Raw genomic sequence first — 27224 nt, 5'->3', positions numbered from 1 at the left:
AAGGTGAAGAGTTGGTGAAACTAGGAGGTGTCACAAGCACACCTTACCTTTAAATCTTCATAGAAGGCAGTGTATCGTTTTGCCTTCCCTCTGCAGCTGACATGTGAGAGCAGCTGCCCTGATTTACTCAGTAGTGCAGGTTAACTCTGTTGTGTGGCTTGGGAGAACTGGGTTTAGCCCGGACTGGGTTTAGGTCAGATGCTTTTATGTCTTTGGTCAAGAAGTGCGTGTTGAAATTTGTTGTGTGGGAAAGAGCATTTAGTGTAAGAAGAAGGTCTGAGCCTTGGCTGTGACACACTGCTACCTATGAAGGGTTCAGTGGTGCAGAAAAGTTCTAAGTTAATGCATTCATGTGCTCTAGATGTGAGTTCTCAGTGCTGAGCAAGGTGGGGTGCCCTTTTGGGAAAGCTTCATTAATCTTGTATTTTCCATTAAGTGACTCCAGCTTTCTTGCCCTTAGAGTAGAATTGGTTTGCTGATACAAAATCCGTTCCCCATCTATTCTTAGACGCCATTCCTTCAAGTCCCATGCAGAACACTGCAGGATGAGGAACAGAGCCTATGGTGGGGACTTGTTTTGGCCTGATGTTTGGGGGGTTGGGTTAAAAGCGAGATGAAGTCAAAGAAGAAATTCCCATGACTTTAGTACAAGTTCAATGTAAGGTCAGGGGGAGGGCTATTGGTTTTGATAGTGGGAAAAATTTAGAAGAGGGAAGGTGATTACCATGACATGTGTACAAATGTACATATATAGACACACATATGTAAAGGTATACAAAATAGAGGGCGTTCTGATGCTAGGAGAGGTTGAGGAGGAGTGGCTGAAGAAACTGTAATTGGATAGCAGACAAGGAGGGAACTGAGGTAGGAGGAAGCACAGGAACTTGCTGCTGGGAGAATACTGCATTAAAGCAGAGATGGTCATAAAGTTGCTTCCTGAAAACATATCCTTTTTGCAGTGTCACAGAGAAGTGTGTGACATTTGGACACCAAACAACCTTTTTGTGATCTCAGATTGAACACCCAGCTGCTTGCAGGGGCTCAGTGTGTGAGAGTGACTGCCCACAGCCTTGCTGGTGCTCAGAGTCATTAAGCACTGGGGTTCCTAAGGCTGATCATAGACAGAAATTCCCAAATCTCCACCAGGGGCCAGGCTGGGGTGGTGCCCAGTGGGATCCAACAGCTGGGTGGTCCCCTCCATGGGCAGAGCAGAGCTGTGCACTGGTGAGCAGACCCAGCCTTGCACAGGGTGTGACTGGAGGAGGTGAGGGGAGGGAGAGCTCCTGCTTCATCAACGAATCCAGCAGTAGAGTTTATGAATCCAAAATACACCTCTCTGGAGGCAGGGGAGGGGATTAAGATCCTGGTCATGTTAGGGCATGATTTGTTCAGGTTGCAGAAGCCCAGGGATAATCCGGGGACAAGTTCACATCTGCCACAAAGTGACTGCCGTAGCTACACTTGTATATTCACTTGATAATAGAAATAGGTGCACAAAGCAATGTTAAGCTAACACAAAGGCCGCTGTCGGGAGGAGTAGAAGATGCTTTGCCCGTGATCTTGCTGGGCAACTGCAAAAAATCAGGATGTGTAAGCTGTATGGTATGTGTGCTTTACACTCACCTTTACAGGTGTAATGATCAAAAATGCCCACACAGATTGTTTGAATAGCTTAAATCTTACTTGGGCCCTGAAATCTTCACTACAGATTGCTGTCTGTGATGATGGTCTCGTGGAAACTTGGAAAGAGTAGATGGGAAGATTATAGCTTTCACAGGAAAAAGATGCCATACCAGTGCCTAGCGAAGCTCTGATGCAGTAGCATCAGATGTCTTTAGTGGGTCTAGGCTCCAGGCTAAATCCTTGGATTAAGGCTGAGTTTAGATGCAGAAGTTTTGCTGTAGGTATTCCATAGTGCTGGCATCCAAGGGTAACTCTAGACTATGAAATGTAATCCATCTGCAACATTTGAGTCACTCTTCTTTCTGAGGTGTTCCGAGATCACAGTCTGGTTTTACAGGTGAGGGCTGCCAAGCTGCTGGTGAAGTTGTGAAGGTGCAGTGTATCTATTTCCATTCTGTTGCTGGATTTAGGGAAGAAAGGGTGTTCTGAGTATGCTGCCAGCTCTTTCGGACAGGAACAGTGAACAATATTTAGAACAGTGAGGATTCAGTCCTGATGGTTGGTATGGCTCAAGTAACTCTTCTCGTTGTTTGTTCTCTTTTTCTGTGACTTGCTTTGCACATGAAGGTATTTCAGGCTTGAGTCTGCATACAATAGAGCTGGTAGATCTTAGAGTGCTTTGAGAATGCTGCGCTTTCCTCTCCTTTCTCTACTCCTCCCCACAAGACTGTAGAATATCCTGAGTTGGAAGGCACCCAAGGCAAGGTGTGTTCTCCTGGAGAGGCATGTCCCAGGTACAGGAAAGCAGAATTTCACTATGGGCAAGGGTGGTAGCACTGACAAGGCTGCAGTACAACACACAACCCTGTTACGACTCTTTGCTGTGACAAACCGTGGGACAGAGAGAGGATGCTGTGGGGAGACAGGCAAAGGGAAGTGGGACCATCCATATTTTTACAACAAATTATAGGTTGTGGCATGTTTGCTTAAATGTGCTAGTGACTGAGGGAAATGGGTTTACCCTTCAAGTCACCAAGTAATTTCTTAATAGCAACTGGTGATGTGTATAGGGAATACATGACTGTACTGTCACTCTCTTCTCATCCTTGGGCACAGCTGGGAAGAGGAAATGTTCTGTCAGGGCATGTGGGGAAGGCTGAAAGGGAGGCTGTAGGGTGTTCCTGTAGGCACAGGGTGAACATTGCTTGTTTTGGTGCCATCTGGGAAGGCAGTCGTCCTCTCGCATCAGTCCTACAGTTCGCCTTGTCTTCTGCCCCTGCACAATGAGTAAACTGAGCTGGTTCATTTCGGAGAGGGCAGAGAGAGGAAGATGAGCAATTTGGAGGTGTGCTGGAGCAATGAAATATGCCTTATCCTGGAAGAGCAAGGCCAGACATGCAAGTTATGTCATTGTAGTGTGTGCTCTGTCACAAGGGAGGGTCAGGGCTGTGAAAAGCAGCTAAAAACTGTGTCTGTGTGTCTAGAATCATGACAGCTGAATTGCCCAGTGGGTGTTATCCAGATGAACCACAGACATTTCTTCCTTTGTTGTCTACCAGCGTCATTTTTGTCTATTCAGTTGCTGAGTGCGTGATAATAGTGATATCAGACATGAAAATAAGCATCTGAGTGTAAAAGGGGAAAGATGGATTGATTCTGACTCTGATAGTCATAGCCAAATGACTTTAGAAGAGACCAGAACAAGAAAAGGTGAGATGTGTTGCATTGTGTATGCAGTGAAAACTGGCATGATCAGAAATCTCACATTCGGCAAGGCAGTATGGAAGCAAATCTGCCCTGAAATGTATCATAACTGCATTTTACTAGAATGTTGCCCTTGAAAGCTTAATTTAAATGGTGGCATTGTAAAAAGTTTTGTTGTGATTGCTAAAAAGAGTGAACAAAGTGCACTGAAAGGTGAAAAAGGTATTAACTGATGTGGGAGACAAATACAGAAGTGTCAAACAAGGCACATGCAAAAACACCAGCTTGGTTTTAAACTATAGTTTGGTAGAGAAATACAGTTTTGTGTTTAGTGGGAGCAAGAAGTAACTGATGCTCTCTGTCCTAAGTTCATAAAATTAATGGAATTGGAGAAGGGGTCTCCCCTGAATGTGAGCACAGTGAGAAATAAGACATATCTATTAGATATGTCTATTAGAATATGAATATCTGACATGCGTGAGATTATGGGAGTGGGGTTTTCAGTGACTGGGCAGTGAGACTCCTCCAGTAAAAGTGCAATGCCAGAATGAGCCAAAACAATCAAGTATGTATGCTACATTGTGGGGAAAATCTCTCTTATTTGTAGTAAACAACTTTACAGCACAAAAGGAAAATATCTTAGTAATGTGTTTTTTTATCTGGAAGAACTTGGAGGCAGAAAGACACGGAAGGAAAGAATAGAGTGATCAGCTGATCTATTTTTGTTGGGGAAGGGATTGCTTAAATAAGACTTTGCTTATGGTTGCAATCAGATATGGTGTTTATAACAGGCCTTTGCATATTCAGTACACTGAGCAGCCACTCCCTGCCTTATCCTCTGAGTATGGCTGGGAGGTAGGAGAGTTTACTATTACCCCAGCTGCACAGATGACCCTCAGTCAGGCAGAAACTGCTGCAAACAGCTAGAATACAGAACTGGAAATTCTGCTGGATGGGGGCCATTCTTCATTGCCCTAAAAATACGCCAAAACTGGTTACAATCTAAGTCTTCTGTAGAGACTCCTTTTAGTGAATGACTGCAGTGAGGCACTGTAGGAAGGAGAGCCCCCCCATATCCTAATGTGTGTTCCCCTTCCAGCCTGGATTATGTTACTGGTGATAACAGATATCCTTTGTGGGCCCCACTGGCTTGAAATTTCTAGTGACTGCACCCATGCTTATAAGCCCTAGCCATGAGGAGAGGCAAGACTTAAAACAGCAGGGTGCGTCTTTGCCACCTTCTGTTAGGGCAAGTGCAGGAATAGCCAAAGGTTTGGCATGTTTGCATCAAAAGCAGCAATGCTGCATGTCCTGCTGTGGGGATATCTGTAATTGCACCTTCAATGGCACGAATGGAAGAGGTGAGGTGCTGGCTTCAGTAATAGGCAGCAAAGATCTGTGCTGAAAGCTGGGTTTCCCAGGTGTATCAGTCTGGCAGAAGTTAGACCAAATTTTCCATACAGGAAGGTGTTTGGGAACAGGACTCCAAGAAGGAGAGTTCTAGCTCTTCCCTCCTTCTTGGGCATGGTCCACTGACAATCCCAACCCTTCCCCCTTCAGGCTCTCTATTGCTCTTAGCTTTCCCAAGCTACAGTCGTCACACCACATCATATGCTTTGCTGCTACATCCAGTGATTTCTTTCTTAAGCACAGCAAAGCATTTTGACCCATCCCAAGTCCAATGAACTCCTTTAGGTAACTGGAGGAACTCTGCTGCATCTCATTGACCTTGGCAGAGATGGGATGTTTACGTGTTTATTTATGCCCCGCTGATCAAAGCGTGTTGCAGGTAATGGGAAGGCGAAGGAGCTGAGTCTCTGATTTCATTTGCCTGGTGCCTATGGCTTCCTGGGGGAAGTCTCTTGTGGATGGGAAGGTATGCACCAGTCCAATTGGAATATGCCATGCAAGCCTGTGTAGGCCGGGGGACAAGAGGACTTGGCATTCCTCAGCCAGAGCTATCATTTTGTGACCATGTCATAAAAGAGGTGAAGGAAATTTTATCAGCTCGATTTTCTACTGTTACTCACAGGCCGCTGTTAAGTTGCCTCATCCTCTGATTTCTCACTGCTACACTGAATTCAGGAGCTTGGGGTGAATTTGAGGCACACAGACCTTATTTTACTCCTCAGCATTGCCATCTGATAAGGTGGGACCTGGGAGGGGAAAGAGAGAGGTGGTGTTACGTGCCACAGGGCTGAGCAAAAGGAAGCCGTAGGCCAGTTCAAGAAGAGGCAGAGTTGATGTCTTCAAAGACTCCCAAAGGCAATCTTTAAGATCCTGATTGCTCAGCTAATATCTGAAGATCATGAAGCCAGCAAGGAGTGCAGTTTTAGAGAATCTGGAAGGGTGGTGGTGGAAAATGGATTCTGCCCCTCATTCATTTGCAGAAAAATGAAAACAGAGGGAGGAAGGATGAAAATATCTCTAGTTGTTCCTTATGCATTGAAACTTGTTTAATTATTAAAGTGGGAAAAATATTTTAACTAATGCATCAAAGAAATGTTAGTAATATTTCTGAGCTGGTATAAAATGAATGCTTTTAATTAATTCACACTTGGAGGTGTACTGAACTTGAAAATATGTGGATGTAATTTTTGCACATTGACAAAGAAGGGGAAATAATACTGAAATAGAGAATGTCAGTGCTCTTTCTTATTTTTTTAAGTTTGTATCTGTGGGTCTCTACCTTTTTTTTAAAATTTTTATAATATACTGTTAATGACAGTATTAGGAATTAATGCTAAATCTTAACTACAACATCTATGGGCTGTAATTACTACTATAAACCTTGAAATAAGGTAGTACTAATTGGTAAAGCTGGTTATAAAAAGCATTTTCTAAGACTGATGTATATCAGTAACAGCATTTAAACCCCTGATTTACACAACTTTTCACAGCTTGATCTGAAAGACAAGATCACAAGAATGTCTTCCCCTTCCCTTCCCTTTGGAGTATTTCCCTGCTAGACTTCGAAGGTGGTTTGAGGAGGTTTCCAGGGCTTTTCCAAGGATCTCCTACATGTTGTTACTTGTTTTCAGAGTTGGACAGGGGCTGTCTCCTAATTCACCTCTCTTCCATGCAACATCCCCTCAGAGCCAGCCCTTTCCTATGGGAAGAAGGCTGGCTGTGGGTTCACCAGAATGGCTCAGTCAGTGGCAATAACTAGACAAGGAAACATAAAACCATAAAAACAATCGCTCATTTGGAAATGGTTGTGAACCCAATTAGAATGTCCTGCTTCCCTGGTGCCTGCTTCTCACCTGGGAGAGCAGCAGATGTGTTCCTAGCAGAGGGCCAGGACTGAGGGTGTAAAACCCCCCTGCTCTGCTGCTGCTGGTGTGTGTGGGCTGCCAAGGGAGCACTGGCTCTGTGTGCAGAGTGCTTGGCAGTCACACACAGAGAGACACCTACACTGGAGTGGCAGGGACTGGCCTGTGGATCCTGGGTGTGGTTTCACCAGAATGTAGGGCTAAGTCCAGGTTTCTGCTTTCCTGTTCCTGCTTTGCTGCCCAGTCCTGTGTTCTTGTCCTCTTGTGCAGCTTATACAGCTGCTCTGGGGTCCCAGCACATGGAGGACATGGACCTGCTGGTTGGAGGACTTCTGCTATGAAGACATGCTGAGGGAATTGGGATTGTTCCCTGGAGAGGAGAAGGCTTTGGGGTGACCTCATTGTGGCCTTCCAGTGCCTGAAGGGAGCCTGTAGGAAGGGTGGAGAGAGACTCTTGACAAGGGCCTGAAGTGACAGGACAAGGGGCAATGGCTTCAAACTGGCAGTAGGTTTAGATGGGATATTAAGAAGAAATTCTTCCCTGTGATGGTGGTGATGCCCTGGCACAGTTTGCCCAGAGAAGCTGTGGCTGCCCCATCCCTGGCAGTGTTCCAGGCCATGTTGGATGGGGCTCTGAGCAACCTGGGATAGTGGAAGGGGTCCCTGCCCATGGCAGGGGGTGGGAATGAGATGGGTTTTAAAGAACCTTCCTACCCAAACCATTCTCTTATTCCATATACAACTACTGCAGGAAGCTGTCAGATTTAGCTTTACTACTTATCTTTTCTCCTGTGCCATGCCTTTATGGCTGCTCACATCATTCTGCTCCTGGGTTGTTTTTTTTTTGTCTTGACAACTCCCTGGGATGGCTCATGCATGGTCATGTGTGCACTGGCATGAGGGAGATGTTGGCAGCAACCTGGATGAATAGTAAATTCGTCTATTCTGGATTTCAGGTGTTCTGGATTTTCAGGGTTTCATGTCAGGTCTTAACTGAGATTTATTAAGATCCAAGTGGTGTTGGTACAGTCAGCAGCAGAAGGAATTGAAGAAACTCTTCTTTTCCTTTTTTCTTTTTTTTTTTTCTTTTCTTTTTTTTTTAAGGAATGGAATATAAACAAGTGAACTTTGCAGGATATCTGCAAATACCTAAATTGGGCCTGACAAATTTGATTATTCATCTTAGTTAACTTGAGTTATATCACAGTGTATTTCACTGCCCTTTTTAGTTTCTGATAGCTCATGTAACTCACTGCATCAGGCCTAAATATTCTGCAGTGTCATGAGTCCCAACCTTTGAAAAACAGGGGTCAGGCAGAGAGGGAATGGGGAGTTGCCCTTCCTCTCCTTAGTTACAAATTTAAGTTTAGGATTAAGAAATTAAAATGAACCCAGACAGTGAGATTTAATTGTTGAGTCATACTTAGTTTTTCTGGCCTTTTCCATGCCCATTAAAGGCCATTCATCCTTTTTTTCATAATTGTAAGCCAAAACTCTCACATAACCACATGATTCTAGGAAGTGGGACTGTATGAGAAACAGAAAATGTTGTGATGTGCACAATAAACCTGTGCCAGTTGGCCATACAAGCTTTAGACCGTGAGGAACAACAAGTTTTCTGTGTGTTCACATTAGTACCTTCCTATTCAGCACCCACACAATTCCTGTGGCTTTGGGTGTGTGAAGCTATTTTTCCACGAGGGAGAGGCAAGGGGTCCTTGCTGGTGCTTTCCCACATTTACATTTCTTATAAAATTTTATTTATATCTAATACTTTTTGCTTCCAATACCAAACTTGTCTCGTGGTAGCTTCTTCGATCTAAAGACACCAGTTAAATTTCCAAGAAAAAAATGGTTTCTTCCCTGAGAAGCTGGGTTAGGGGAGGGTTGTACCAAAACCTGTTTTTCCCCACATACATCTTTACATCCCTTTTGGATGGGTTTTTTTTTTCTTTCTTTAGCTACAGTTTTCAGTACAAAGCTCCATCACTGCTACAGTATTGCCAAGTAGTTTTGTGATTTTATTGTGATACACATCTCATAACTTTTTAAAATAAATCTCATTGCTGGAGTCATAAGGTAATTAAAGCTGATATGGGGAGCTAAGGCTGAAAACATGCATTCTAAGGGCACAACATAAGGATAAATGTGTGGTTTTGTTGTTGTGGTTGCTATCTCGTGGGATTCTGAATCCAACAATTCTTCTTGTGCTCCCCAATTGATGGTACGATATTGAAGCCAGAGAATGATGGTTTTCTGCTGTTCTTGTGGCTTATGACACTGTGCTATCACTACCACAGAAAGTGCAGTTTTGTGGGTATTTTAGCATTTTTTTAGTTGCATAGGATGTGCTTTACCTATTAATACAAATGCAGGATTTTGCCAGTTTATTTATGGCTGGGTATATATCAGTGTTTAGCTTGTGAGTCATCCCACACTGCTAAAATATTCCAACTTTATCTTCTGTTGGGGCTCTGACAGCTACCAGAAATCTGACAATTTTCCAGGTGCAACTTGGTCTGACTGTGAAAGAGGTTATATTATCTGTTTGCATCAGACAGGATAACTTTGGAGGGCCTCTCTGCAGGGCAGGACAGTTTTTCCCGGTTCAGTTTGCTGAATATTGTTCATCCTTATCTGTCTGTAGCTTAACTGTGCTCAGAATGGGTACAGGTTACACAAATGGCTCCACTGTGCAGACTGGGCAAGGCCAAGCTTTCAAGTGTTTCCAGGTCCTTTGATGTCTTAAGGGCATTTGCATCTGTCAGAATGGTTTGGTGCAAACATGAGCCTTCTTTAATCTGAGACTCAAAACCAGCAGTGTGGGATTCTGGCTCACACATCCATAGCGCAGTGAGAGACTCTCAGATTTCTCCCTCTAACTGGAGAATCTGTCCCATGAAGGTCCTGAATCATCCTGCTCAAAGAGGAACTGAGAACTCCTGGGGTTCATGGCAGACATGCCATCTAGGAATGTGTACAGCATGCTGCTAGCAGCCACCTCTGCATAAAATGTCACGGGGAAAGTAATTTGGGAAGTTCTTGCCTCTTTTTGTGCTCTAGATGTTTCTGTCACTTGTGTCTCCATTCCCAGAGTTTATGGAGAGACCTACACAGAGCAACTTGCAGTGACTCAATACATTACTTCCACTGTGAGAATTCTGCTGTTCACCAAGTAGTGTCAGTTATCTTTCTACTGAGCTCTAGCAGTGAGAATCACACACTATTATTGTTTATTCTCATTAGAAAACTGCAGAATATCAAGGCTTACCCATTACTTTTGCGAATATAAACTTAACCTCTGCTTAGAGTGAACTGGGTTTTTTGCTTTACAGGTGACCCCATTTTATCTTAAGAATGAATCACTTTTATTGCATCTCTGGGAAGTGCAATGTACAATCCAAGCCCCATGCTTCACTTGCTGTTTGCCAAATGTTCAGTAGCAATTTCCAAGATGAAATTGTGTTCAACCCAAAATTATGTTTCTCTGACGCCTTTTTTTTTTTAGCATTAAGTATTATAATCTACTTAAATACCAACCAATGTAAGAAAAGTATGGAAAAGTATCCTCTTTTTTTCCCCCCTCAGTTAGTGAGTCATTACATAATTAATAGGCTCAGCGTATCTTGAGTGTGCCTATGACGAGTGAAAGCTGCGACTGGGTATGTTAAAACTCGGGCAAACTCTCTGCACTGTGTGTGACTGGGAGGTCTCACCTGTGTTTCTCAAGCTTCAGTAGCAGCTCAGATGCATTTTCCAGGAGGTCAGGTGCTTTTGGCAGCTGTGTTTTGTTCTCCCCTGCCTAAGACACCTGAGGCAGCTCCTGGTTCCCGGAACATTACCAGCGCTGTGTAGCACAGCAGTAAACTCTACATTATTTTGCTATTTTAGATCATCTTACTTTCCTTCTAAGCCTTTTCCTTCAGCAAGCTCCTTCTGCTCTGTATGCTCTCAAAGCTGACTCCACGTTGCATTATTTCCCTCCTTCCTTCTTATCTCTAGCACCCTGTGTTATCTCTTCCTGAGCTCAAGAATTTTGACCCCCCTCCTTCACCTCCCTTGATGGGTTGTACAGTGATAGAGCAGCCGGGGGTGGTGTGTGAAGACTGGTGACTGTTTCTTTGCAGAGGAATATGTGCAGTGGGATATATGTGCAGGAATATATGCAGCTGAGGAAGCCAGCCTAAGCATGGCAGGACTAGCTGAGGAAGTATAAAAATTGAGGCTTGTGGCAGGGCAGGCTTTGTGTTCAGTTTCCTGGGCGTCTCACCAAACTGAAGTCCAGTGTGTTGCTTCCTGGGAGAGATGGTGCTGTCCTGCACACTGAGCTCTGGATTTTGTAAGGAGAAAGGCTGGCTCTGAGCGGATTCAAATCAGAATGATAAGGAGTTGGAAGTGACCTTAAAGATCACCTGGTCCCAAACCCATCTGCTGTGGGCAGGGACACCTTCCACTAGCCCAAGTTGTTCAGAGCCCTATCCAATGTGGCCTGGAACACTGCCAGGAATGAGGCAGCCACAATCTCGCTGGGCAACCTGTTCCAGAGCCTCACCACCCTCACAGGAAAGAATTTCTTCCTAATATCTAACATAAATTTCCCCTCTTTCAGCTCCTTCTAAAGTGTACCTGAACTGTGTGACCAAGATGATTAAACCAAGCTGAGATAGCAGGAAAAGGCTCAGGGCAGCCTTTTTGTTTTTTGGGTGGGTGTTAGAGCCAAACATGAAACTCTTTTCCTGCCTGAGCTGCAGTCCTTAAATCCAGCTTTGGCATTTCTACACAATGGTGTGGCTGCACCAGCAAGGATAAACCCAAACTAGGGACTACTTGGGAAACCCTTTGTTTCAATGAGAAAAAGGGTGTCCTCGCCCATGCCGTTCAAACATTATTGTGAACGCCTTTCCTCTAGCTGCCAGAAGCTCATGGCTGCAGCTGGGCCGGAGCAGCTCCATCCCCGCGTCACAGGGCAGGACTTTCTCTGCTGGGAGCGTGTTCACAGCAGCCTGGGCGTGTGGGCTGCTCCATGGCCTGCGGCAGGGGAGCAGGATGGGGAGTGGGGCCAAGGGTGGCCAGGCGGCACCCGGCACCATGCGGGAGGGCCGAGGTGGCAGGCAGAATGCTCCATCTCTCCCCACTTTTGGAGGAGGAGGAGGATCTCAGGGCTCCACTTGTGTGTAGCCTTGCTTCCTGGCTAGCTGAAGGGCTTGTCTGTGCTTGATAGTACTTGTTATTGCTCCTTTCTTGTTTGTTGGAGGAGGGGGGGAGGGAAGGTGAGGTACTTTCTATTTAAAACCAGAAGTGTTTGTCATCTCCGTCCAGGTGAATTAACCCACAGTGGAAGGAAGTACAACATTCACGTTGCCTTTTGTAATCTGGGAAAGCTGCGGATGGATTGTGCCCTCATGCTTTCACTGCTGTCCTTTTCTTGCTCACCAGGCCACCTCCTTCACCCTTCTCCTTTCAGATTTTGTGCCTGTGACTGCAGCAGGACCAAGCATTGCCCCTCTGTTTTTGTGCTGGCATGTGGCCAGCTGCTCCCTCTCACTGTTCCAGCTTGGAGGGGTTCTGTGCACCCAGAATCACCTAAAAGCTGAGTGCATGGGAGCTGAAGTCTGGTGTTTCTAGGCCCTCTCTAGAGGAGAGCCTGGCTTTATCTCAACAGGGAGCATCAGTTTACTTTGTTTCACAGACAGAGGATATGAGGGAGTGATGGCCAGCTGATCATCTGATCCAGTGAGAGATGTGAAAGATCAGTAAGCCCCAAAAGGGGAAACAGTGAATTATCTTTGAGAGTTTGTATAGTGGCAGAGGCTAGATAGGTCCTGTGTGCTGCTCTGTCGCATTATTGGCCCTGCTGAAAATGCTAATTGCAAGTTTGCTTTGGGTAGCTGAGCTCCTGGGGGTCTCCTGGGCCCTCCTCTGATAGAGAAGACCTGCACTAGGAGTTTAACGTGACTGTGCTCCACAGACACTCTCTTCTGGTAATTACTGGGCTCTTGTACATAGCTGCTCTGCATGCGAAGACTACAGGTGCTGTCAGTCTCGTTTTATTACTTCCTGTTCCATCTCCATGAAATCCTTGTTGCAGACATGTCTTCTACTATGGTGCTCCCAGCCTTCCACCAGGAGGTTAACAGTTTCCCTGGCAAGATGCATAAGTCCTCCTCTTGTGTCTCTGCAGAAAGTTTGCCTGCTCCTTCTCTTGCCTCACTTCTCAAAACTCCTCTCTTGCTCTCCCTGAGGTGTGCAAAACACCTAGCAGTAATATGATAAGACAAATCTCACTTGGCAGCTTCCAGTGTTGATGTGCTGTGCACCTCCCTCTACCCTGCCTCCCAGTATCATCATGGAACTGCTCCAAATGCAGCTTTAAACTTGTCCTCTCACCTGTCCAAATCCTTTGCAACAGAGCCATGGAGGTGGAAACTAGCATTTTGAGCTTAAGAGGAAATTCACTGTGAAACAGCACAGTGAGCAAGAGTTCTTCCCCTGACAAAGTGTGGGATTGAGCACTTTACTATTCAGATCTTTATGAGCCATCCTACCTTTGGTAATAGTAAACCTTCCTTAGCCAGGAGCTTATGTCTCCCTAAACAGTCTCTCTGCTCTTGTGGAGCCTGTGTTTGAAGACTGTCTGTGTTAGGTGTGAGAAGTAGTACTTGTCTAGGTCTGGAGCTGAGTAGACTCAGGTGGGGTAGCCAGGAGAGCCAATAGCAATGTAGTACAAGAGGGATCTGATGTGGAACCTTTGAAAAGAGTTTAGCAGTATCCAGGAAGTTTAGTAGCAGCTGACAGCAGCTGGAAAGTCCGTGGGAACTCCCTGAATGGACATACCTCTTTGAAAAGACAAACAAACTGGTTGTTAAAATTACAGCTATTACAACTACGCAGTGCTTGGAAGGGAAAATCCAAATTGCTGAAAAACCCTGGTTTTGGCCTGGTTTTGTAAGAAAGACTGTCTTTTCACTATAAACAAAAATTAAAGATTACGTGAGAAAAAATACACAGGAAGTAGTTAGCTGATGAGTTAAGTCAATTAGCTAACTCAATTATTTTCCTAATTTCTTTTGGAATGGAGGTTGTTCAGCCTGGAGAAGAGAAGGCTCCAGGGAGACTTAATTTCAGCCTTCCAGTACTTAAAGGTGGTGTATAGAAATAAGGAGAGCTACTTTTTACAAGGGCAGGTAGTCATAAGACAAGAGGGATATGTTTTAAACCAAAAGAGGAGAGATATAGATTTGATCCTGGGAAGAAATCCTTTAATATGAGGGTGGAAGGCACTGGTACAGGTTGGTCAGAGAAGCTGTGGCTGCCCTGTCCCTGGAAATGTTCAAGGCCACATTTTGCTCAGGAGCTTTGAGCAACCTGGGATAATGGAAGGTGCCCCTGCCGGCAGGGGCTTGGATCTGGATGATCTTTAATGCCCCTTCCAACCCAAACCATTCTGTGATGACAATACAATTCTGTAATGAAGATTTTTAAAATGCTTCAGTTCTAACTCCAGAGCATGCGCTCCTTCCCTTCAGAACAGATGTTTTGTTTCACTTGATGTAAGGGAAAACAGAAGCTAAACCAGCTTTCAGGCCAGGCGTGCCCTGGCCATGGATCTAACTGGGACAATTAGTTCAGATGTAATTGTGCCCTTACTGCTTTTACTTTCTGTGTGGGATCGGAGATTGGTACTTGTGACTACAGAGCCACTCTAGCACAAGGAAATCACTGTAGAAGAAAAGAGAGGGAGCCACAACAGTTTGTCTCTTTCTCAGGTTTTTTCCAGGTAAGGATTTTGGATCATGGTAGAAGACAGAGAGATAAAAGTTGTGAATCAGATTCTTCTGTCCGTTTCACAGACATACCCCAAATGTCTAGTGCTTTGTCATGTCTGAACTTCAAATGGAATAGTGGATGGGAAATTCCACTATATCCTTTGGCAAACTGTCCAACAATCCTGAGATGCCTTTTTTTTTCCTTTCCCCCTCCCTAAAAGAGTAGACTAAATGATGACGTAGTTTCTCTTTCTAGTCTGTAGATTAGTCCACACACACACCAGAGCTACTCCTCTCAACCCATGTGGTTTACAGCCTGCAAATATCTTGTGTCTTGTGTCATGTCCTAGTTACCTGTTAATCAAATTTGTATGTTCCTATGTTTTGTTAATTAATTTCTGTGATCATTTGCAATGAGTTCCAGACCTACACAGAGATCCGCAAAGAGAGCCATCAGCTCCAAAGAACAGGCAAAAATCAGAGAGAGCTTTTAAAGTCAGCTAGAAGAGGCCAGGAGTATTTGTCCACCTTGCCCCATGAAAATCAGTGGAGATTTTTGAAAATTTTCTTGTTCTCTTGATGCCTCCTGGTACCCCCTTTTGCGTCTGAGATAACCAGCCATGGTCACCACTTTCCCTAAGTTGCCCTGTGGCCATTGCAGAGAGCTCAGCACCTCTGCTCTTCAACCAAAATCACTTTCTGCATTTGCATGTGAAACTAAAAAGACACCAGTGGGGTTATTTTGGTGTTAGTCTAATACTTCAAGCTTACATGTGGTGTTTGCCATTCTCAGTCTTTGTGTTTCTTATCACCCACTAGGTGTGCATTGTTGGTTTTGGTTTTTATCAGCTGCAGTAGAAGCAGTGAATTAGATCCATCATATCATTGTGAAGTAGTAACAGAAAAATACATTTTTCTTCAGCAGGATGTGTCACTGATGGAGTCTGAAGAAACCAGTGAGGGAGCTACCACTCCCCCACGAGCCAGCAGCATCACTGGGGAAGCCTGGGATTCTTCAGCCGTGGAAGCAGAGCATCATGCCACTCACACAGCAGCCGAAATGAGCACCAGCCCATCTAACTCTGCAAAGGGACCAGAGCTCAGCACACCCAAGGACTGCCTTGCTGCTCCAGGGAAAGCAGCAGAGATGCTGGGCAGGCCCTCTAACTCTATGCAAAAAGTGCCAGCAGGACTGGAACAAGGCCAAGGGGATACAGAGCCTCAAAAGGGACTCTCAGAACTGGAAGGAGAAATGCTTTTAGAGGGGGGTGGACTGGATTATTCTCCTAAACTTAGGCAATTGGAACTGGTTGACCTGGAAACCAACCAGGACCCTTCCTCTCACAGCAGAGTCCAGGATGAGCCAGCCCCTGGCAGCCCCATCCTGCAGGCTGTGAAGCTCAGCAATGAGTTTCCTCAGTGCCGGGCAGAACTGGCTTTTCATGGTTCAGACCCTCAGGCCCAGGAAACTAAATCCCCTTTGGCTGATGCCATTTCCTCTCAGAGAGAGACACCTAAGTGCTTTTTGGTGTGTAAAACTGTTTCAGAAGGACATTATAAGGCTGAACCCTTTCTGGATAACATCTGCAAGGATTCTTTGCAGGAGGTTGATGCTGGTGCAGAGCAGCAGCAAAGCACCAAAAAGTTGGCACCAGCACCTGATGAGCAGCCTGCCTCAGAGGGAGCAGTAGAACCTTACACTAAAGCTAAACCTTACCCTTCCGAAGATGTTCAGGAAAGCTTAAGAGCACCCCAGGGTTTGGAAAAGAATACAGAATCTGCCTCTTTCCATCAGTTGTCTTCCACCTTGACATGTGACAGCCAAATAAGTTCACTACCAGCAGAAGGAAACAACTCACCTGGTGAAACAGGGAATTCCAGTATGGTCAAAGACCAGGGAATGGTTCCTGAAGAGATCTCATCTGCTTCCAAATGCCTTCATCAAGAAGATGATCGCAAAAAAACTGAGGGCAGACTTGCCCCTTCAGCAGAGAGTGCTTTCCAAGGAAAGAGTACTTCTAAAAGCACAGAGGAAGTGGGAAGGCATAAGGAGCCAGCTTGGGAGGAGGCAGTGTCTGAACTTCAGCAAGAAGAGGAGGAGGAAGAGTGCAAAGAGCAGAATCTGCCAGAAGAAGGCAAACCTTTGGAGCTCAAAGATCAGAAAAACAAGGAACAAAATGAGCAGGAGCAACTGCAGAAGGAAGAGCTCAGACTGGGGGAAGAGCTGAAACTAGAGGCTCTATCATCAGCTTTTGGGTCAGAGATACCTTCTGTTCCCAGGCATAATGTGGATGTGTGTGGTTTGGAGTATGCTTCCTTGTCTGAGCAAACAGGATCAGTATTTCCTCCTGGGGAACTTGTCTCTGTGGATCAGCATCCTGGTGAGGACGTGTTGCTGAAAGCTCATGTCACAGAAGCAGGTTCTGGATGTCAGCCACCTGCTGTTGGCCCTCTGTCCTCAAATAACCAGAACCCAGTGGGGGAAACTCCACACATGTGCCATGTCTCTGACCAAGCAGAAGACCTGGAGGACTCTGGCCGCTTTTCCATCGGTGGTCAGGATATTGGAGAAACTCACTGGGATGATAAGACACGATTAGGCAGAGAGAATGAGCACAGTGATGGTCATGGAAAAGCTGTCCAGAGGTTTGATAAAAGAGATGCATCACTCTGTGGAGGGGTGACAGCACCTTTTAGCACAGAGAACCCAGAGTCTCTTGTTCCAGCACACCCTTCCTCTGTTACCAGTAACTTGGAGCCACCTGATCCCATAGATCTTCATCCTATAACAGGAAAAGCTGAGCTTTGGGACTTCATTCCGGCTTCCCCCTCAGAGATCACCTCAGTGGTGTCAGCATCTGTTCCCGAGCAGGAGGGTGCCAGAATACCCTCTGTGACCCCCAAGCACTGTCCTGGCACCAGCCTGAACGAGCTGCCAGACTCTGCAGGGAAGCCACCCATCCAAGCTGCTCCTGCACAAGGGTGGGGCCCAACGCCAGCAGAAACCGCTGTTGTAAGGACAGGTGCAAGGGAGGCCAAGACTTCCCATGAACTCCTTACTTCTGAGGAAGGCTTTCATGAGGACCTTAGTGGCCCATCTTCTTTCTCTGTAACGTACACGAGCTCCCTTCCTCTACAAGGGAGCTTTCATGGGGATAGGGGGTCTGTGGCTAGTACTGCAGGACCTCTGGAAGCATCCCAAACACCAGGAAGGACTTCCACTCCCCTGAGCCACCCAGAGACAATTCAGCAAATCTCTCCTCAAAAAAGTGCCATTATACAAGGAAAAGAAATGACAGCAGATGTGGATCATAAAGCACAAGTGCCTTTATTTGATAAGCCTGACTGCAGTTTATACCAAAAAGAGCCTGGATCCAGAATTTCCAGTGTCCTGAGCACCCTAACTTGGCCATCCGAAGATGATACGGTCCTTGCTGTGAACCAGCAAGGACAACCTCTGTCCCCTGTGTCCCACTCAAGCCTACCTCTGGTGTCTGAGCCTGATGCCAAACAGCTTCCTCATCCTCCTTCCCATGTCCAAATGCCCAGTCAAGCTCAGGCCCCTGCACTCCATGCAAATCACCTTGTTCCACCTCCAGCCCCTGAAGGTTACCAGCTGGTGGCTCCTGGACCGCACTCCAGGCCCCCCCTCAGCTGTGGGATGGATGATGGTAAGCTGGGAGCCATTCACCCTGCTCCAAGCCGTCCTCTCCGGACTGCTACCTCTGCATTTGATGCCAACTCCGTAGCCTCTGCTTCTGATGGAGAAAGTCTAGCAGAGAGAGATGACCTTGTTCCAGTGAGTGGAGAGTGGGATCTTGGTGACTCAGGTCCCCATGATACAGAGACTTCTGATGACTCAGGGGTCAGTTTGCTGACCAAAAGTTTTTTGGCTCTTGGAAACGAAATGCTGGTTGGCTGCTCTGACACCAGTCCTGAAACAGCAGATCACCACATGGATATAGAGAGTGGAAAATCCTCACCTGACCACCCTTCTTGGCCCTCGTTGGAAGGCCTGATAACATCCCCAGACTCCAAAAGCAGAGACTCTGCACAGCTCCTTCCAATGCTTGCATTCACCAATCCTATCCACTTCCTCCGTCTCAGCCCTCCATTGCCACTGACCACCAGAACAACCTGCCAGGACAAGGAGTTGCGATGGGAGCAGCCCACAGGTAGCTTCGGTGGGGACACAAAGACCATCCAGGCTCCACTGGCAGTCACAGAGAAAACAGAAGGTGAGAGGAGGGTCAGGCAAGGGCTGGAAGGAGGAGAACACCTGCCAAAGGAAGAAAAGGCCAAACATGCACCCTTGGAAAAATCATCAAGTTGGCCAGACAAAAAAACTATTGGGGTAGCTGTGCAGGACCCAGCAGCCAATCAAGAAAACCCAATTAAAAGCCGAGTAAAAACCAAGGACTGGCACCGTCAGGGCCTGAAGAGGATGTCAGTACCACCAGACATCTTGCAGCGTGAGTCCTCTCTTCCATTTCCCTTCCTCCTTCCCCCCTCCAACTTAGAACAGTTATCAAGAAGTAGGATTAAATTAAATAAACAAGGTGATGGAGAGGCATGAGAGCTGAGAGCTTAGCATGGCTCTTTTGCCTTGCCGGTGATATTCCTTGCTCCAGCCCTACAGCCCTCTCCTATCCTGCCCCAAGCTGACCTTTCCAGCTGTCCCCTCCTTCCTCTCTGCTTCCCTGTGAATCCTGCTTGTTCCCTTGAGTGATGCATCCTTGAGGGATGCACTCTGGGGCTCAGTCTCCCCATTCCACACTAATACCTGCTAAAATAAACTTATTTCATGGATCCCTGAGGCAGTAACTAGCCACGCACATACCCTCAGTAGCCCACATCTCTTTATCAGTTGTTTATTTGCTGCCTCCCGTTATTTTGCAACTGGCACTTTTAGGTTCCCACTTGGCCTCTAAAAAAGAAGATTTTTCCTGTGAGCGCAGGATTTGAGAGTACAGATAAGAATGGAAATTTGTCAAACCCAAGGTCCCAGCTTGCACAGAAGTCAAATCACTGATGTCACAAGGGGAAAACATGCATCTTCTCTAATGCAGCTCATTCAGCAGTATTTGCTATCAGGATGTATGTCTGTTCATTACTATATCTTACATGAACTTTAAATAATTGCTTCTTTTTAGCTCTTACTTTAGTCTGTTTTTGAAGCTCTGAAACATGCTGTATTTTTGGCACAGAGGAAAAGGAGAGGGATATGGAAGGGTGTAAAAGGTTAGGCAGAACTTGAATCTCAAGATTTGTTAATATGTTTGACCTGTAATTTCTTGATTCCAAATTTTAAAATATTCAAGGCAATAGTACTGTCTTTCCACTTATCCATAACTGCAGCTCAGTCTCTGGGCTTTCTTCCTTTTTCTGCTTCCAGTTATTTCAGATTTAGAATTTCTTCACACCTTATTTGATTAAATCCCTCACAGATCAAAAGGACTTCTCCAATTTTACACTTCATCTCCATTGATCTCCTCATGCCTGGCCCTAGTAGTTCAAAATGTAAGGTCAGCACCAAACAGGGCACACAGGCAATGTCTTTGCTTGCATAATTGGAGCTCTTAGAGTTACTGTCGCACCTAAAATGTCAACCTTTTTCTTTGTGTGAAGAGTAAATGTGGCTAACAGATGTAAAGTGTAAGTAATGTCAAGGATTATTAAAACTAGAATGTTTCTGACCCAGAAATAAATGCCACGAGGGCACCTGTACTCCAGCTCAAGACTGCCACTTAGGTGGGGTATAGGTAAGTGGTATCTGCATCATTTGGATTGTAGATTAAGTCTAAAAATTGACTGATGTGTTTACTTTCCAATTGTCTTCTGTGCAGAGGTTTCTTCTGTTCCTTCAGAGGAAGAAGTTCACAAGGCACACAGGGAACCACCAGTCAGCTCAGAAACAGTTATAATGCGGTGAGTCTCTCAAAGACCCATAGAATTTGCCCCAATCCCTGTGCAGCACAGACACCTCCATTGTTTCTGAGTTACCAAAGATGATGATAAGGAGTGGAAAACTTTAATTAAATGCCATAGGCCTGTGTTGCAGTCTATGCTCTCTTGAAGAGAACCCTACTGCAACAGAGGTATTTCTGTGCCTTCAGGACAGCCTTTCCACTAAGCCAAAGTTTTCCCTTTGTGTCAAGTAAAGCTTGTGGAGCTTGAGTTTGTTGGAAAATAAGAGGTCCCTGTTGTGACAGAGCAGTTTCTGAGGTTTGGATAAGCCATCTCTGGTGCTGTGCCCTCCGTTCATTCTGTGTTTTGAAATCCTTATTCCCTGGCAGAGAGAAAAAATCTGCAGACACAACAGAGAACTTCAAGCGCCGGCACTCCAAACTGATCAACTCCTGTAAGTGCCTCCTGCCTGGGGTGCTGTGGCAGTCCCCTCTCCACCTTGCAGTGAGCACAAAGGAGAGGGACTCCTGCCACGTGGTGGTTGTGAGGATGTAGTGTTAGAGAGCAAGGAAAGCAGCTGGAATCCTGCAGCACACTCGGGCAGCTGGGGAGCTCTGCATGAATTTGGCTCTCCCAGTCTGGGGCAGAGTTTTCTCCAGGTTGAAGCAGAGGGTGAGTTGCTACAACAAAAAAGATAAATGTATGTATCTTTCTCCACAGCAAGATTGCTGTATCAGGAGTACAGTGATGTGGCTCTGAACAAGGCCATCCAAAGCCAGAAGAGGGTGGATTATCCAGAGGATATAGAATCAAGTTTCCCAAGTTCCCCGAGGCTACGGAGGAAAGTGCTGTCTCCCCAGGACTCATATTTGCAACGTCTGTCAGTCTCATCTAATGCATCCCTCTGGCAGGACATCCCCATGGTACGGGGCAGCAGAATACTGCTTAACATGTCCCGTGAGGAACAGAGGCTGCAAGAGGTAAGAGACAGATGTGACAAGTAAATAGGTGGTCTTGTAGTCAAGAAAGAGTCTCTGGAAGAGGGGTTAAAGCAGAGGGCAAAATCTGTGATGTGGGAATGCAGGTGGTTGAGGCAGAGGTCACTTCTACCACTGGAAGCAGCATGGGGTGTGAAGCAGAGCAATGCTGAAGTGCTGAATTTTAGAGAAAAGCAGCACTGAAGGACGCACTCTGCACTGTATAAATAACTCCAAGAAAACAGACATGGGGAAAAGTGGTAACAAGATAGGGAGTTTTGCGTATGCTCAATGCAAAAGGGTGTGTAAAAGTAGAAGACTTGCAGCATTCTCCCATACATAAGCTTGTGAGAAATTCTAATAAAACCACAGTAAATTCTATTTTCTGTGGTAGAATATGAGTTTAGCAAATTGACCTGTGTGAATTTAGTAAATTGACTTGTGTGAGCTGCAGGGCTGAGAGGAGACTGGGAGATGTATGGATTCAGCACAATGGTACAGAGAAACTGGGTAAAGAAAATAAGAGGATCTGAGAAGTGGATAGGAGGACTCAGAGAAAGAGGTGAAAACAACAGCATGAGAAGCATGATGAAAGAGAAAAGGTGTGTGGTACAGATGCTGGACTTTATGGGAGCTTGTGAAAGTGGTGTTGAGGGGAAATAAAAAGTAAAATGAGAGCAAGTAACTATTTTTAAGTCATACCACAAGTCTGTTTTTTAAAGAAAGTCTATAATAGCATGCTTGCCCTTCCTTTCTAAAGCTTCTCTTCTGTAATTACACACTCCTTGCAAGATGTGCTGGGAGGTTTTCCTGCTTTGCCCCGTCTCCTCTCTGTAGGATTCCTCACAGACTTGTGCTATGTACTGATGCTGTGCTCCCTTGGTTTCTCTCCCAAGGCCAAGTTTGAGCTGATAATATCTGAGGCTTCCTACCTGCGCAGTTTGAACGTGGCAGTGGATCACTTCCAGCGCTCGGCAGAGCTCCAGGCAATGCTCACCAACCAGGAGCGCCAGTGGCTCTTCTCACGCCTCTCTGATGTGCGCGATGTCAGTGCCAGGTGAGACGTGGCCCTTTGCTTCCAGGTCTAACAGGCACATGGTGCTTCCATCAGGAAGGTTTCTCACTCCTCTTCTGTGTGTTCACTGTTCAAGGCAGACACAGCACCTAGTGATGACACACCAACACTGCCTGGAAAGGAATATTCACCTAATGCCTGGAAAGGAATATTCACCTTTTTAGGTGACAGGGCAGTGTGAATTCTGGTGTTAAATCCCAGATATTATGGTTCAGTTGTGCACAGAGCTCACTGCAGGGGATCAAAATGGTAATGTAGCCTTGTGCTACTGTTTTCAACTACAATTAAACTTGATTAACTAGACCTCAACCCAAACCAGCTCCTGCCAAATACAAGACAAAAGGGACAGCTGCATGAGCACTGATGAAAAGCGGGGGGAAAAAAGGGAAAACAGTAAGTTACAACCATCACTTGACAGAAACTAATGTGAATCAATAGAGCGTAATTCATGAAATGTGAACATGACCCCACATGCAAGGAATCCTATGTGTTGTAGGATTCTGTTCTGCTTTTCCTCTTGCAAAGCTTAACTACATAAATGACTAAGCTGGTAAGGTTTGCTGCTACCTTTTCCATTTCTACCACCAAGATTATTCTGGTGAGGTCTTAGTTTTCAGCTGTTTCCTGACCATGCCTGTAGAAGCATGACCTCTCAAGAACAGAGGTCTTTCGCCTCTGCTTTTTCCTTGCTGATACCAAGCCCTATATTGTTATTATCCAGACATTACACTCTCTCTAGAACTAAAGAGCTGACTTGTGCTTGTCTGTGGGCCGTCAGGGTTTTAGAAGACTAAACGACACTGATATTTCCCTCTCCTTTTTTGGCACCACATCCATGTGCTGCAGTTTCCTCTTTGACTTGGAGGAGAAATTTGAAGAGGACATGTTCACCTTCCATGTGTGTGATGTGGCTCTGAAACACGCCCCCGACTTCCGCCGGGTGTATCTACCATATGTGACAAACCAGACATATCAGGAGCAAACCTTCCAGAGGTTACTGTAAGTTTTTCTCATTTGCTGCACCCTTCTCCCCCTTACTTCCATGAATATTGACTCTTTCAAACAATGGGGAATACTGCAGGAATGGGCTGTTGAGCAGTGCTCTTGCTACACCCCCCAGAAGAACCTTCCTCAGTTCAATGGCATTTGTGACAGCAGGACAGAGCTCCTGCAGGCTTCTGTCCCATAGCATTGGAGAGGAAAATAATATGTAATGTCTGATCTTGTTGCAGGCTGTTCTCTGTCTGCCCTCTACTGAAGAGAGCAAAAATTACCATCCTGGGTAGTGATTTTCAGGCTTGGTCACTGAGAGCCAGAGTGCTAATCACCACTGTCCCCATGAAAGGAGCACTGCTGATAGAGCGAGTTGTAATGTAGATGTTACTTCTGGCTTTTACTCCAGAGAGCTGTGGAAAGAGGAGAGAGATAATAACAGCTGTACTGCCATCCTGTAGCTGTTAGAAACCCATAGTTGCTCTTCAGCAGCAGAGTAGTGCAGTTTCTTGACACCTCTTGCCCCAGGGACAAAACCTGACTGTTGGGAGTACTCCAGCATTCCCTGAAATCTGATACTAGGAAGGTTATTTATTTACTCTGATGCCTGGATGTCTTTTTTTTTTCTTTGCCGCTCCCACAGAAATGGAAATGCAGGGTTCCAGCAAGTCCTGGAGAGACTAGAAAGTGATCCAGTGTGCCAGCGCCTCTCACTTAAATCCTTCCTGATCCTCCCCTTCCAGCGTATCACTCGACTCAAACTCCTCCTACAGGTAACTGTGGTGATTCTCTGCCTTCCCTCAAGTTTCCCTCAAGCTGTGTTTGGATATCAGAACCCATGACACTCTGGATGCCCTGGATGGCTCAAAGCCCTGGCAGGGGGGTTGGAGACCCTGGCATGCAGCCAGAGACCCCTGTAGCTTTGAGTTTGACCCATGGAACAAATTACCACCTCTGTATGAAGAATTAAAGGTCACAAAAGTTTAGGTAGCATAACAGTAGTTGTCACAGGGTGAAAGGTGGAATTTTGAAGAATTTTACTGTGGGGGTCTAGGGCACAAGATGGAGGAATCTGGGCGTTGTCCTGTCCTTCTTCCTTCTTCTTCCTGGCCTCCGTTTTATTGGTGATGGTGGCACTTTGGGATTGGTTTAGACTATAAAGTCACTTGTCTAACATAGGTATGGATATTGGGCCACATATCAAATATGTAGTTTGTAGTATAAAAGACAACACTCCCTGTGGGCGGGGAGTGTGCCTCAGACTGACCTGCAGAACAGATCTCGGCAGGCCAGACAGCAACTGTTTTAGATAAAAAATAATAAACAACCTTGAGAACATGAGCTGAAGACTCCTGATCAGTTCTTTGATGGCTGGGTTGGGGAAAAGAGACTTTCAACACACCTCGGGATCATCTCAGCCAGAGGGAACCTGAGATCTGGAAGCAGCTGAGAGAGTTGGGAAAGGGGCTCAGCCTGGAGAAAAGAAGGCTCGGGGGGACCTTGTGGCTCTGCACAGCTCCCTGACAGGAGAGTGCAGCTGGCAGGTCAGGCTCTGCTCCCAGGGAACAAGCAACAGGTCAAGAGGAAATGTCCTCAAGCTGTATTAGGGAAGGTTCAGGCTGGACATCAGGAGGGATTTCTTCCCAAAACGAGTTGGGAAGTATTGGGTTGGGGGCTGCCCAGGGACATGATGCAGTCCCCATCCCTGGAGGTGTTCAGGAAATTATGGATGTGGCACTGCATGAGGCATTGCTGTTTGTGAATCATTTAGGGCTTTGTTGTGACACTACTTTAATTGTACCCCAATAAAGAATTTATGGAGTCTTCTCAGAACATGCTGATTTACATTTTATTGAACTTTCTGGCTTCCTGCTAGGAAAACAAAGCAAGGGTTCCTTGGCTGCCCCCTGAAGACAGTCTGTGTCTATGCTTTGTCTGCAAATTTGACTAATCAAGAGCCATCCAGACAGGGAACCAGCCAGCCCCTAAAGAATTAATTTTGAGCTCTTTCTATGAAATTCTTCTTTTTGATTATTTGAGCTTCTTTTTAACAGGAGAAAAGGACAATTCTGTTCTGTTCATACATCCACTTGTGGTTTAGCTAGTGGTTGCTTCCTATGCCATATAACTTCTATGTGATAATTAATACAATTTAGATTTACAGGAACGCACTGTCAGTATGACTTAACAGTGACATTCTGCATCTCAATTTTTTGGCTTTCTTGTCTCCACATGTCTCATCAGCTACTTCTGCTTTATTATTTATTGTGCTCTTCAGTGGTGGTAATGTCCACCTTTCTCTGTTTGCATCGTGAAAATCATCTTTTCTCACACAGAACATCCTGAAAAGAACTCGGCCCGGGTCTGAGGAGGAAGTGCAAGCAACGCAGGCCTATGATGCACTTGAAAAGGTAAAGGTGCCTATCCTTTCTGCAGTCTTACCTTTGTCTCTAATCATCAACTCCCACCCTTGTCCCTGCAAGAAAATCTTACTTGAAAAAAACCCACAGCATTACTCTATGGCATCCCTTCCTCTTATCCTGTTTATTATAGAGGCAAGGTTTAAAGTTTTCTGGGACACATGGTTATCTAAAATTTTTACAGCTTCATAAGGTGGATTGTTCTGTCTAGGGATGATTTGACCTTCCAAAGGAGAGCCAGCAGGATGGTGAAGGGCCTGGAGGTGAAGACAAAAGTGTTGTAGTGTGCTTTTATACTTTGTAATACTTTGTAGTAGTTTTGGTTTTGTATCCCCTTATTTTCCCCAAATGGTGTACCCCCTTCCTCTACCTGGGTAACGATTCTCCTGTGTTGAGGTCATCCCCAAATCGCCGCCCTGGCACTCTGTCAGTCACTCAGCATCCCATCCCCTCTATCTAGAACTTTCGGTCCAAGTCGTCGAGTGATTAGTTCGAGGCCAGGGGTCAGCCCCCCAAGGATGATGTTATACACTATCCCAAATGTCCATCCCTAAGGTTGCATCCCTGGAGGGTCTTTATTGGTCAGCAAATGTATCTACCTTTGGTTTCCTCCCCCCCTTTAAATGTAACCTTGAGATTCCTTTTGTTTTACTCTGAGCAAGGCATACCACTGAGGTGTAGGGCTCCCTGGGGAGCTCCGAATAAACCTTGGACTGGCCCCCTGCTGAGAGTCGGCCTTTTATCCTCTACCGATGTCTCCAGTGTCTCTTCTGATGCAGAGGCGACTAGCCTTGACCTTCCAAAGGAGAGCCACTAGGATGGTGAAGGGCCTGGAGGTGAAGACAAAAGGAGTGGCTGATGTTACTTGGTCTGTTCAGCTGGAGAAGAACAGACTGAGGCCAGAGCTCACAGCAGTTCTGCAGCTTCCTCACGAGGAGGAGGGGCAAGCCCTGATCTCTGCTCTGTGTGACCAAGGACAGGACCCGGGAGATGGCTGGAGCTGTGTCAGGGGAGGGGTAGGTTGGATATCAGGAAAATTCTTCCCCCACAGGGTCATGGCACATTGAACAGGCTCCCCAGGGAATGGTCACGGCCCCAAAGCTGCCAGAGCTCCAGGAGTGTTTGGACAATGCTCTCAGGCACAGGGTAGGATTGTTGGAGTGTTTGTGCAGGGCCAGGAGTTGGACTCAATGATCCTTGTGTGTCCCTTCTATCTCAGAACATTCTCTGATTGTAATATATACTTTTTTTGCAGGAGAATGCCTAAGGAATTGTCACTTACTGCTTACACCTGAGGGGCTCCTGGGAGGAGTACTGATCCCACCATGCAGTTCTGCTCCCACCTCACTGCTTATCTGTTTTCCTCTGCAGCTCATCAAAGATTGCAATGAGAACGTCCAGCGCATGAAGAGCACTGAAGAGCTGATCTACCTCAGCCAGAAGATTGAATTTGAGTGCAAGGTGAGCTCATCCATTCCTTGGGCCTT

The 27224-nt window shown here is 45.9% G+C and overlaps 1 protein-coding gene across 5 annotated transcripts in view; it reads left to right on the top strand.

The window, feature by feature from the left end:
- The window catches only part of ARHGEF5 (Rho guanine nucleotide exchange factor 5), a 34633-nt gene that overhangs the window by 3490 nt on the left and 3919 nt on the right, over positions 1–27224 (top strand). For 3 of the 5 annotated variants that reach the window (XM_041426775.1, XM_041426777.1, XM_041426774.1), the window contains 9 exons: positions 15288–18837; positions 20212–20293; positions 20662–20726; positions 20993–21252; positions 22146–22306; positions 23171–23323; positions 23961–24090; positions 25654–25728; positions 27109–27198. In XM_041426775.1, the coding sequence (XP_041282709.1) occupies positions 15303–18837; positions 20212–20293; positions 20662–20726; positions 20993–21252; positions 22146–22306; positions 23171–23323; positions 23961–24090; positions 25654–25728; positions 27109–27198 (4551 nt within the window). In that variant the 5' untranslated portion in view covers positions 15288–15302. The remainder of the gene's footprint in view (positions 1–15287; positions 18838–20211; positions 20294–20661; positions 20727–20992; positions 21253–22145; positions 22307–23170; positions 23324–23960; positions 24091–25653; positions 25729–27108; positions 27199–27224) is intronic. The other 2 variants (XM_041426776.1, XM_041426778.1) reach the window with 1 other exon arrangement.

The sequence above is a fragment of the Onychostruthus taczanowskii genome, unplaced genomic scaffold (assembly GCF_017590055.1).
Source record: "Onychostruthus taczanowskii isolate IOZ18803 unplaced genomic scaffold, ASM1759005v1 scaffold95, whole genome shotgun sequence".
Lineage (NCBI taxonomy): Eukaryota > Metazoa > Chordata > Aves > Passeriformes > Passeridae > Onychostruthus > Onychostruthus taczanowskii.
Note: the sequence above shows the minus strand (reverse complement) of the source record. Positions and strands in the feature narration are given on the sequence as shown.